Source organism: Platalea leucorodia (assembly GCF_965183815.1).
Source record: "Platalea leucorodia genome assembly, chromosome: 4".
In the NCBI taxonomy this organism is placed as follows: Eukaryota; Metazoa; Chordata; class Aves; order Pelecaniformes; family Threskiornithidae; genus Platalea; species Platalea leucorodia.
In genome coordinates, this window is record NC_138826.1 from 103418920 (window position 1) to 103432019 (window position 13100).

Genomic DNA, 13100 nt, shown 5'->3' on the forward strand with positions numbered 1-13100 from the left:
AGACAAGAACTGTACTGTATTAGTCATTAATATCTGACAAAATTATCTAATTATATGTACATAATAACACAAGACTGAATAATGTCAGCATTTGGATTGTAGGAACAGGCAGTTGGGATCTTTTCCCAGATCTTTTCTTACACAGAAATTCACTAAAGGTCTTTTTTTTCTCTCCTGGTGCTCTTCCCATTTCATCTGAGCTATCACTTTTTGAGAAAAGTTTGTTTATATTATGGGCTTGTTCTCATGTACTGCAAAGCAATCCAGTCCAAATCATGAAAAAGCGCTTACAAATGTATATCAGTTTGCTGCATCAAAGGAGTGCAAAGTACTGTGATCCATTCATCAGTTTGTATATAACAGGAAGGGAAAGGCATTTTTTGTGGCTTTTTTTTTTCTTTGTTTGTTTGTTTTTGGGTTTTTTTTCCCCAGCCTATGACATTACTTAGATGATTATGCAAGACTCTGCAGGAAAACCAAGAAAAAGATACTCGTTGCAAGCATAAGACTTCCTTCCAGCAGATCAGTGGAGTGAAAATAACCTGGGATCCTTTTCCAACAGGCACGTTTGTACGAAGTACCAGCTTGATGGCCTGTAGCAATGGCTTATTTCACTCAAGGATGTTGTCCTTAATAGGATCTAAAGGATTGTGAGCAAAGTTTTAAAACTTGGGTACTAAATCTGTATTTAGGCATGCAAAGCAAGCAGGCAGAGAGCAGGTGAGAAAACAACAGGAGCATAAATCTCTAGCTTGCTAATGAGGGCTTGCTCCTGGGGAGTCCTGTGCTGTGGCTTCCTGCAGTCCTGCTCTTCACCCACTGCCCCCAGCCATTGCTTAATGCAAATTGCCTTCCTTCACCTCTTGGGAAGGTGCTCTTGTACCAGACCACTGGTCGGGGGTACTCGATGATTTTCTGGGGCTGAGGACAGAAAAACACAAGACTGAGGATAGAGGAGAGAAAGGCGGTTCGGTAAGAGAGAAAAAGGCAAAGTAGAGACTTAAGGGAAATGCAGATCAGGAGAGCAGTGGCAGATAGGAAAAGAAACATCAAACCCAGAGGATGGAAAAATGACAAGGAAGTACAAACGACAGGGGGAGAAATCCTGGATTATATAATGCATGATATTTTTCAACATTTCAACATTTTTCAAACAATGGAAAAGGTTTTTTCTTTAATAAGTTCTGCTGGCAGATTTGCATAGGCGTACCTGCAGCCTTCCTGTAGATTTGGCATCCCATTACAGATTAAAAGGCAATATCAAGGAGAACTACAAAATCTAGTAGAGTAGTGTGTTGTCTATACTGTTTGGAAAGGAAGAAACCTAGTGATTCCAGCTGCGAACTAATGGATGGGTAGGTGTGAAGATCTCTCCTTGTCTAGGAAAAGAGTTAAGGGATTAACTGATGTTAACTGAGTAAGAAAATACCAGGGACAAGTGAAGCTAGGCTAATTATGATAGGATAACTTGGGTCTGACTTTACAGGCAAGGAAGGAAATAATTAAAAATAGATGCAAAAATAATTAAAAATGATGCAAAAATAATTAAAAATGATGCAAAAATCCAGTTTCAGGACATTTCAAATTCACATGGCTAGTGCATGAATTGAACCTGCAATACAGACAGAGATTGCAGTAATTTAATGTGACTAAAATGGAAAAACTTGACAGGTGAATGACAGAAGATAACAACTGAGAGGATAAACCTTGTCATACTATAGATGCAGTAATGTTCATAACAGCAAACAATTTTTATGATCTCTGAATTCAAGCTGATCTATCAGCTAGACCCCACCGTGTAGTGTTTGCTCATCAGCACCAAGAATAGGTACTGTATTCCCCAGCAAAGAGTCCTGAATGACAAATCCAGGACGGAGTTGAGCTGTGCTTCTTGGAGAAGGGATAAGAGCAGGGGCAGATTCTGGAACAGCCAGCTGTGAGCAGCGGGTGAACAGCTGCCCCATGGGGTGCAAGGTGGGGTTGTGGGTGCCTGGGGTGCCAGCAGCCCTGCAGCTCTGGCAGCTCCCAGAGTATTAGTAGTCCCCAAGCCAGTGTGACTGTCAGGGAAAACAGCAGACCCTGAAAGGAAAAATTAATGCTAATAAGCCCCCACTTCTACAGACTAGGTCCCTTTTTCAAAGATACAGCTTGCTTTTCTGGCTAGTTCAGATCCGCTTAACATAATTTATTTTCTTTAACATACTGATATTTAATTTACTTTCAGTCTAATAAGTAGCTTAAACCATTAAGTCATTAATATTATCACCCTTCTAGCCTGCAGATCAATTATCACTCTTTCATCTATTCATTTAGAAAATGAAAATTAAATTCAGGAGTAGATAACAATACACCTTTTTTTCAGATATGCTGAGAATTGGAGCGATTCTGAATTCTCTTGATTAATCTGTGTGAGGTAGAAGTATCTGCCTTTTGTTTAAATTACCTTTCCTATTGTGACCATTAGCATACACAGATAGTAAAGGCGGCCTTAGCCCCACTGTCATGATGTTCTAGGCAAGTCAGACTGACCATAGCAGAACATGCTTGGAAGCTGAAATTTCAAATGAGTAGCACATTCTTTTTTATACTGTTGTTTTAAGTTATTCTTTTATTAACTCACTTTTTGTAGACAACAGGGAGCAAATAAGTGTTAAGGAAAGGTCTGAATCAGCTGTGGGAGGTGTCTGGGTAAGAAGGAAAGCAAAAAAAAGCTGATCATCAGAACACACTTCCAGACATCGAAGTCTATCAAAAAGTCTTTCAAAGCATTTGAAATTAGACTTCATCTAATTAAGATCACAGTTTTGCACTTTTCTCTGTTTGACCTGGGTATAATGTTAACAAAAGCAAATTGAACTAAAAGACATCCCTTTGTCATCCTATCTGCCTCCGGGGTCACTACTGCCCTTCTAACGTGTCTTTTGGTTTTTTTTTTTTCAAGGACACATCATAACAATTTCCCAGAAAAATACATACCATGGATGTTTGGGTCAAACAGTTAGCAGTGATGGCGTTGCTTACTGTGGTTGATGCTCAGCTGCCAAAGCCAGCACAGGCCCCTCTGGTTCTGCATAAGCCTTTCATGGTTGTTTGGAATGCACCAACCGAGCAGTGCAGGCTGCGGTACAAGGTGGACCTGGATCTCAGTGTTTTTGACATTGCATCCAACACCAATGAGACTTTGAGTGGATCCAATGTGACAATCTTCTATCACACTCATTTGGGATACTATCCCTACTACTCAGATAACGGAGATCCTGTCAATGGAGGTGTGCCCCAGAACGAAAGCCTTATCAAACACCTTAATAAAGCAAAGTCTGACATTGACTATTGCATACCCATGAAGAAATTTCAGGGACTTGCAGTCATTGACTGGGAAAACTGGAGACCCCAGTGGGATAGGAACTGGGGCAATAAAAGCATTTATAGAAATAAATCTCTTGAGATGGTTAGGAGACGGCATCCTCAGTGGTCAGAGGACAAAATTAGGAAAGTGGCTAAAGAGGAATTTGAGAATGCTGGCAAGAGTTTTATGAACAACACTATCCTTCTGGCTGAGCATATGAGACCAAACGGTTTGTGGGGTTACTATCTTTACCCAGACTGCTACAATTATGATTACAAAGAACACCCCCAGACATACACGGGGAAATGCCCTGCCATTGAGTCTTCCCGCAATGACCTCCTGCTTTGGCTGTGGAAGGAAAGCACTGCCCTCTACCCTTCTATATACCTGGATTATATACTGAAGTCAAGCCCAAATGCACTAAAGTTTGTTCACTATCGGGTTAAGGAGGCAATACGTGTCGCCTCAATTGCTAGAAAAGACTATGTTTTGCCTGTTTTTGTTTACTCCAGACCATTTTATGCTTATACTTTTCATGTTTTAACAGAGGTAAGCAGACAGACTTCTTTAGAAATTTAGAGATTAGGAACAGCCTCTTAGAAAAAGTACTTTCTAAAAGTTTTTCTTGTATAAAAGAATTTATGAATTTGTTTTTCATATTTAAGAAAGACCCTCTAAAAGGAAGTACTGTAGTCACAGTACAAAACTCTACACTTTTCAGTAGTTACTATTGCAGCTCTTTGGTCTACTTCTGTAGGATAACATTGTATATTTTTAACGAGGGTAATTTAGAAAGAAAGTACAGAGAAATAATTTCCTTAAGGAATTAATTCATTCTGATATTTTAATTCTTCAGGACAGCTTGTGAAAGGAACTTGACAAATTTTCATGAAGTTTAAAACTAATTAATGTAATGGAAAGACAAACTTTCATGAGAAAGGAGCCTCAGGGCGTTTTTGTTTCTTTATCCAAATGTACATTCACTCAGTATAGAAAGAAACCAGTCAAGTAAACTAGTCTGGCCTGGAGTTCCTAACTCCTGCATGAAGAGCATTGGCCATCTCACTTTTCAGAGGTACAACACATTCAAATATCTTTATGATCCAACATTTAGTGCTAAAGCTGTGGAGTCCTTTTAATAAAGAAACCAAGTTTTTGAGTCATGCAATGTTCCTTCAACCAATGATCAAGCGCAATAAATATATAGTGACCACAACATTGATGGTAAAGACATATGTGTGCAAATCTCAGACTTTCTGGATATGTAATGATGATCATGGTGCTGATGTTTATGCACATAATAGAGAGGCACAGATGCTTATTGATTCCTCTAGTAGTTGTTCCAAGTGCCAAAAGTTTTGCTTTGATCACTATCAATTCCATGAGAGGGGAGAGGGGAGGGAATCTGGGCTAGTGACTGGGGACTCTCTGGAGCTGTTTTCTGTGTGATGTGGAAACTGTAGGTCCTAATTGACTCAGAAATCATGGGCAAGTAGGCAAGGCTGGGTCCCACTGAAGGCAAGAGCTACTGGGGTCAGTACAGGCAGGATTGCACCCAGAATGCCTTCACTGAAGAACTCAAAACAGGCCATGAAATAAATGAGCATTCTTCAAATGCAGGTTGTAATAATAAAATTTTATAATACAAGTCAGTCCCTTGATTGATATAATAATACCACAAATGTCACTGAAAGCTAAGAAAACTAACATGCTCTTACCAATTATGCACGAGTTCAAAATCTGTGGTGGTATAAAGTTACTGTTTTACCTTAAGCTATTTTCTGAACAGTAAAGTGGTAATTTGGAGTGATGTTCCTCTAAAGTTATACTCTTTATCTCACTGGCCTGTTTTTCAATTGCATGTAGCCATTTACTTTTGGATGCTTTAAAGATCACTTTACAAGTCTGCAGCCAGGGAAGATCCATGCATAGCCAGAGAAACACCTTTGGGTTATGCTTCACTACATATTTTCTAATAAGGACAGTACGCAGTGTTGCAGGCAGCCGTGGGGACAGGGCTTGACATATCTCCAGACTATACACACCATCTGTGCGAACAGCTTGGGACTGCCAGGAGCTTGCAGGGTTGCACTTAAGAAAACTCTAAATAGGAATGATCAGGAAAATAATGTTCTTGTTTTCCTTCATAGCCCCAAAGCCACCAAGATATTTGAAATACATTTTTGTGTGTTCAGATTTTAGACTAGACTGGTGCTTCTCATTTGACCCATGACATGCCCCTTAAGTGATGCTCACAAACCTGCAAACAAGGCATGAAACCTCTGAGCTCCAGCAACAATGTGTGGGAATGTGACAAGGAAAGGAGCCAGTGTAGTACAATGACATCCAGGCTAAAAGGCCATAAAAAAATAGGGATAGCAGGCTAATAGATACTTGAGCTCTGACAGGGACTGGGCCAGGAGAACCACTGCCCTGCTGCATTCAAGCCTTGCGTATAAGCCCTTCTGTACGCAGTCTGGAAAACACAGTAAATATCACAGTGGAAGAAAATAGAAAGAATGGTTGGGAATCAGGTTCACTGAGGGAGAGACACAAGTCTAGCAGACTTTGAGAAAGAGGAAAGACCCAGGATGCTGTAGCTATGTCTGCTGTATCTTTCACCCTGACTGTACCTGGAAATCAGGTGAGTTGTGCATAAGGTATCTGAGAAATTCATCCTGCTTTTTTTTTCTTGGAAACAGTTTATAAATTTGGAATTGGGATCCCAATCATCATGAAAGATTTCTGTATTTGCTAAAAATGCATATAAGCAGTTTGCCATCTGTAGGTTATTTAGAAACTATCTGCCTTGACAATTCACCACTAACTGTGTGGGAGAGGGAAGTTGCACAGTAGCATCTGTGCTTCCTGACTAGATGGCTGAAGTCATTAATAAAGCAGGATGACAACTAACAAATGATGAATAATGGATAACAAATTCTCTCGTTCACCTACAGACAGTTGTTTTTGATGACCAGGTGTGCATGTGTACAGAGATCATTCCCTGCAACCACGCCAGGCTTGCACTACCATTCCTGAATACAGAAAAAGCATGTCTGAAACTAAGACTGTTCAAAATTTAAGATTACAGATGTACTTATTTTTCTTTCCTCAACATGTAACTAGAACTGACTGTCCTGTTTCCTCTCAGGCTCCAAAACTGAAAAAACTTAGCTCACCTCCTATTTTTTTTAGTGTTCAATGCAGTGACTTGGCTGATCAAAATATGGAGAAGCACTGATAGGAGCCTCCTCCTCTCTGCCAAACCAGCTGTCCACTCGGAGATAGCCCAGCATAATCTTGAGGATCTTTGGTTGTTGCACACTGCCCCCAAAAGCTTGAACGAGAATGAGCATCAGAAGGGAAGGGGCTGTTGACTTGTTTATCACTTGGAGAAATACCAGACACCTAAGTGGCAGATGACCCATAAAGTTGTCTCTTCAGGACAGTCCTCTAACATGGATGGATGAGGGTCAGATACAGAGTGACATAGGATTCCCCACCTGGACAAATGCCAAGATGGTTGTCTTTAAAATGTCTAAAGTTTTTTAAACTTGCATGTTTTTTTCCATATGAGGTACTTACACTCATACAGCAGAGCCATGCCAGTGAACCCCCACTAATACCAAGCTGTGTTGTGTGAGGAGCAGTGCTAAGTTCATCCCCCAAACCAGGACTGCTGTGTCTGAGGCCACTGGTGGAGCTCCTGTGCCTCACTCAGGGCTTCAGGGCTGCACCTCCCTATCTCTGCTCCCAATTTGCCACTCTCAGCTGTTATGAGAGGCACTTATGTTTCCTTTTCTCAAAATACCTGAATGGGGCGCGAGTCATTTATTTCACTAACCCTGTCTGTGGCAGGGTGGGGTTGTTAGTGATGCCTCCCTCTTTGTGTGACCATCCGGTGGTCAGAGCACACAACTCTGGTGCAGGAGCTCTCGGTTCAGTTCTCTTCCCAGCCTGCTCAAGATGAATCCAGCACCCTGTGTGAGACACTAGGAAAGAGTTAGGGAATCACCAGACCAAAAAGAACAAGCATGTGAGAGAGAGAAAATAAAAGAGAGGGCACAATCTCCTGTTCATAGGTTATTCAGGGAAGAGCCCTTCTGTGCTGATGGCTTTTGAGGTACTGAACATGAGTCAGTCATTCAGTAAAAGCCGTAACTATGTCTAGAAATGAGAGTCAGAAACCTTGTTTCCTTCCTTGTGGGCAAGGTACCTAATTATTAAGCTGAATTAATCATAAGCTGTGGTCAGGTTCCCGCTTGTTTCTCTTGCTCTCGTTTGAACCTTCATTGAATTGGTGCAAGGTGAAATGCCATCAGAAAGAGAAATGGCACCCCTCTAAACCTTGTCTGTAACCTCATGGTGATGATAAGCCCCGATGGAGGGTTACCTGGAGGTGATATACCTTTTAAGCATGGGGGAAGAGAGAAAAATTCAGCCCATGTCTTTTTAATTTTCTTTCCTCCTGAGGAGGACTCTTTGCACTCAACCTTTTTTTTAAAGAATACAAGAAGAGGAAATGTAAGGTGGAAGGAGAGTGTTGACATGAAATCCCATACAATTTTTTTTGCAGTGAGTTGCTGTTTTCTCCAGCATCGAACACCTCTGTAGGTGTTATAAGTGTCTTTTAAACATCCCTAGGGGAATGTATCTTCCAATCAAATGCCAGATTTTGGCCTTAGCCTGAGAAAAGTGCTGAGTTTCTCAGCATTGGCAAGGTGGTGATTCTAGGTGTGCACGAAAGTGGAAGCGTAGGTGCCTCAGGAACTTCAGTTGTGAAGTTATTGCTGCAATTGGACTTCACACACCCAGAGGACTAGGTGAACTTTAAGGGTCATGCTCTTGGATTTGATTATTTTATATACCTGTGAATCAGACATGAAGTGCTGAAATCCCTTTGTGGATCTGAATCTAAACAATTTCTACAAGTAACAGAACAACAGTGTGGAATATGAGGGGATAAAAAATGGATTTACTGACTCCTGGTCAAGCACCCTAACTCCGAAAGCATATTGCTAACAAAATATTTATTTGGGATTTTGCTCAGGTCTTAGTTCATCCAGCAACGCTAAATATCTCTTGATTATTTATTTTGGCTGTCTGAAAAGTTTTCATTAATTTGTTAATGAGATCCGAACTGTGTTACTGCTAAATCACTCAACCATCATGTGGCTAACGTAGAATCACAGTCCAGCCTTTGTATCTGGGTAATTTTCATAAAATGCTTTGCAGATGAGGAAAGCCTGGGAACCCTCATTACCAAGAGGTCAGGCTGTATTTCACATTCTCTTAACATTTGATATTTTGATCTTTAATTCACATACTTTTTCTTTTTTAACTGATAAATTAATTCCCATAGGAAAAAAACCCACCATTTCCCACATGAAAGTAACACCTGCAGCCCACACCACTACCCTTTTGTAAAACTAGCACCAGACTATATTTTTTTAAGAGTAATGACATTCTCTAAAAGACTGCTTGGATGATCAGCAGCAACACACACTTCAGGCGAAACCAATTATACTTTATATCACTCTGAACCCTATGCTAAGAGCCAGTAGGCAAGCTCTACTCTTTCAGACTTCTGCAGGTTTTCCTGCACTGTTTTGTCCAACCTTTTAGTTAAGGGTCAAAGCCACTGTTTGCTCTGACTTCTCTGTAATTCTCTTCAACTCTTCAGTGGATTCCCCTTTCACAAAGCATTTATTTGTGCCTTCTTTTATATCTTTCAGGCCATAAATATTTCAGGAATGGGGACTCCTTAACTAGGCATTGGTAAATCAACAGGCCCACTTACACAGTGAAATAAATTATTTAGTAGTAATTAACAATAATAACATGGTTCTTCCACTCTATCATTTTGCATTTCTAAGGTGCCACCACCATACTGTGATAATTTGGCTGGTGTTTTGGATTGTTTTCTCCTAAAAAGAGGTGAAAAGATTGTATCAAAGACCATCACTAACTTTTTAAAGGAATTGGCTGTTTCTTCATCAGATTGAGAAATATTGTAATACCTGTCACTACAAACACTGCTCAGGAACCGCTTTCTAATCAATTATTGTAGATAGAAATGGTTTTAGATGTAATTGATCATGCCTTGAAATCTGGGGGTGGAAGAATTCCACCATATTTTCTAAGATTTAATTGCATTTCTTTTGACACAATATTCACGGTTTCAGGGAACGGCTTTAAGACAATTGCAAGGTACGTTGCTATGTTGTTGGCAAGGCACCAGTGACTCCTGTTCTACACACAGTCTGTGCTTTGGTAGAGCTGCATTACTGCTGATCGCTACAACTCAACTGCTTATTGGCGCAGCTCTAAAAGTGAACATGGTTAAGTTAGTACGCTAATGTTTGGGGTTTTTTCCCCATTTGGCACTATGTAGCACTGGGAGAGGCTGATTTTTCAAAGATATATTTCCTGGAATAATGGCATTTACACTGGTCGGAACAGCAGCTCTGTAACTGTATTGGCATGGCTAAAGCAGCACAAGTTAGACACATGCCTAAAGCCTTTCAACTGCAGTTAGACACTGTAAGGTGACCCAATGATGTATAATCATACTGATCTTAAGGGTCTTTTACCAATCTTAGTGATTCTATGATTCTATTCTATGATTATCATCACTTGCCAAAAATGGTGCCTGTGTAGGTATGGTAATCATTCAAAGACTGGTAGATAAAATAGATCATTCAATTCTTACTCCATCAGTTTGGTTGGAGGACCCCTTGTGAATAAACTATAATGATTTCATTATTTAGTAGTCACCCTCATGAATGCAACCTATGCAAACCTTTGGAGATACACAGAAGAGCTTTCTAAACTAAATAGTGATTTTATTGTGAAGAATATACCACAGGACCAATGTCTCCTCTGGGAAAAAAAACAAACAAACAAACAACCAAAAGCGATGCCTATATCCTAGCGCTTTTTTACTTTTATTTTACATCTTTGGTTTTCTGATGTCTGGTTTTGGCCTTCCTTTTCAGACGGATCTGGTAAATACCATTGGTGAAAGTGCAGCCTTGGGAGCAGCTGGAGTTGTTCTCTGGGGCAGTATGCAATATGCCAGCTCAAAGGTAGGTCATATTGCTTTATTAGTATTTAGGAATCACCTCAATACCTCTTCACTGCCACCACACCCTCTGTAGCACCTATTTATCTTTATAGATGTCATCAGCCAGCGACTGAGGATGGTGGCTCTACTACTTTCGGGTCCCGTTAGTTCTATACATTTGTGAGGCTGAGAAGTCCTGTTGCTTCACAACACATTGCTTTGGGCAGGTCATTTGTAGCATCATGTAATAATGAGTCCAGGTTAGAAGAAAGACATGTTTTGAAGCAATAACATACAAATATAAGCACAGCTCATTTTACAGTGTTCTGCTTTGTAGCTATGGTTGTTTGTACAGCTCCACAGACAAGGAATGGAGTTTAGAGGGGGGGTATTTTCTCTGATCACTAGTGTTGAAATGATACATGGGAAATAATGTTATCACAAGAAAAGGCCTAGTTCCTCCTCCCAGGTTCTTCAGGCTTTCACATATAATCCTTCTTGAAGTGATGGAGGAGGCAGGAGGTTGCACTGGGGTTTCACAAGAGGCATGGCAGGCTAGCCCCTGCCCTGAACCTGGGATGGGCTTTGGTGCCCACTCTGCTTTTCATGCAGTCTGCTCTCCTCTTCCTAAAGTCTCTGGCAAAGCACCACTGACTTGGGCAGAGGAAGGGGGAAAACTGAACTGGAACTTTCTAGCTGCAATTGCAGCAACTTCTGTGCTGGTTTCTGAAAATGATGTGGCTCCTTGTAAACAGAAGGAGTTGGTGAGATCAGGACCAAAGTGGTGACTCAATATGCGCTTTAAAACCTATTAGTCCCATGCACTGCTCCTTGTCAGCAGTTACCAGAAATCTCTACTTAAGGAACTAGTTAGTTTCAGATTAGCCTATAAATTCTCTTTCTGTTTACTAGGACTCCTCCCTAGTCTAATACTGTATGTTGCTACCAAGCACCCAAATAGACAATATAGTAATGGTTAATACTTTGCTAATCTTACCCATGGAAGTAAACTCACTTAAACCAATAGATTACTCCAGTATGTAAATCCAACAAGATTTATCTTAACAGGTTACTTTAGCCAAGAACAGTTTTGTACTAGCATCTTCTTAGATACAAGAAATTTGGGCATAATGCTAGCTACTAAGAAATGTGTCATGGTCTTTTGTTTTCTACAGGAGAGCTGTTCAACTGTGAAACGGTACATTGATGGACCCTTAGGACATTACGTCATTAATGTGACCTCAGCAGCCAAACTCTGTAGCAAAGTTCTGTGTAAGAAGAATGGAAGATGTATCCGCAAAAACAGCGACTCTTCTGCTTATCTCCATTTGTCACCCACTAGTTTTAAGATCCGAGCCCGTCACTCAGAGAGGGGCCCCAGGTTCCGGGTGACCGGTGAACCCAGCCTGGAGAGTATTGAAGTCATGAGGCAGAGATTCATGTGTCAGTGTTACCAGGGCTGGACGGGAATATTTTGTGAATTGCCTGACCAAAGGCTAATGGAGCACTGGCTTCATGTTGTGTTCAGTAGATCAAGAAAACAAAATTTTTATGTCTTCCTCTTAGGAGCCATGCAACTTCTTATGCTTTATACTGTACACTAAAGTCTTCTGAGGCAGTGCAAGGAAATAAGAAATGGTGCCATTAAAACTTCTGTTCCTTAGCAAGTGTTTATTATGAAGGGAAAAAGGCATTGTTGATTAAATAGTTTTATTCTGTTTTCTTTATCGCCCACTCCTAGAATTGCTTCAGACGTTAAACATTTTGAAAGCAGCCCCCTCTTTTTTACCATCTCCTTTACTCTTAAGTCATGTTTTACTCATACCTTCAACAGATAAAGCTTCTGCTGCAACAGTGGAAGCTTTACCTGAGTAAAAAGTTGAGTAAACCTGTACAATGATTCATCCATAGAGAAGCTTAAAAAAGACACAGAGCCTCTTTGTTTCAGGGCTTTATGATTTTATGGTGATGAGGAGAGCTTTCATGTGGACCAGGGATCACAAACCATTTGCTGCAGCTCTTGCTGAAGTCAAACAGCATTTTGTGTGAGCAGCAGTAGCACCGTGCCAGATCCACATCCACCGCAACTCACTGACCACACTGCTTCTGCATAGACAATGTGAAGAGTATAGTCTGCACACTTTAAAAATATGTATATTTCAGTATTTCAAGGCCTAATTTGATTGGTGTTACTTCTAGAGGTATCAGTATTTCCAGTGGTAGTTTTGTGCCATCAGTTTCAAAGGTACTGTTTGACTGAAAATCTCTGCAATTGCCAGTCAATGGGTCAAATATTTTTCCCACAGTGCCAGCCAACCAGCAGAACGTATATGTGTTTAGGTGAGGGGCTCCTGAGCTCTGAGATTGGTGATGGCAGCTGGCACCACGCAGTGCTCCTGCCCTGGCAGGTAATGGGAGAGCACTTCTCTTGCTCCTTGGGAAGCAGGCAGCCTTGCTGCTTGGCATCACTGCTGCCCTTGGGGCCACTGAGGGTGTTTGCTTTCTGCTCTGCTAACTACACAGGTCTGGTAGCTCTGCTCTCCTACCGCTCTTGCGCAGTCACCCAAGTGACTGGGAAACAGCAACAGACTGGCAGATCCCACTGCCGGCGTGCATCTCCGTCATGCAGGGGAGGAGAAGGTGAAGAATACTCACTGGCAACGTTTTGGCTTGTAGCCTTCAGCTTCA

The 13100-nt window shown here is 41.0% G+C and overlaps 1 protein-coding gene across 1 annotated transcript; it reads left to right on the forward strand.

Annotated features, from left to right (window-relative positions):
• Positions 1-2977: 2977 nt before the first annotated feature.
• Positions 2978-12016, forward strand: LOC309589740 (hyaluronidase-1-like; the record flags this gene model as incomplete). Its single annotated transcript, XM_082310217.1, has 3 exons — positions 2978-3895; positions 10345-10434; positions 11588-12016. 3 exons carry the CDS (start codon positions 2978-2980, stop codon positions 12014-12016), a joined length of 1437 nt encoding a protein of 478 aa, XP_082166343.1.
• Between the last annotated feature and the right edge of the window lie 1084 nt (positions 12017-13100).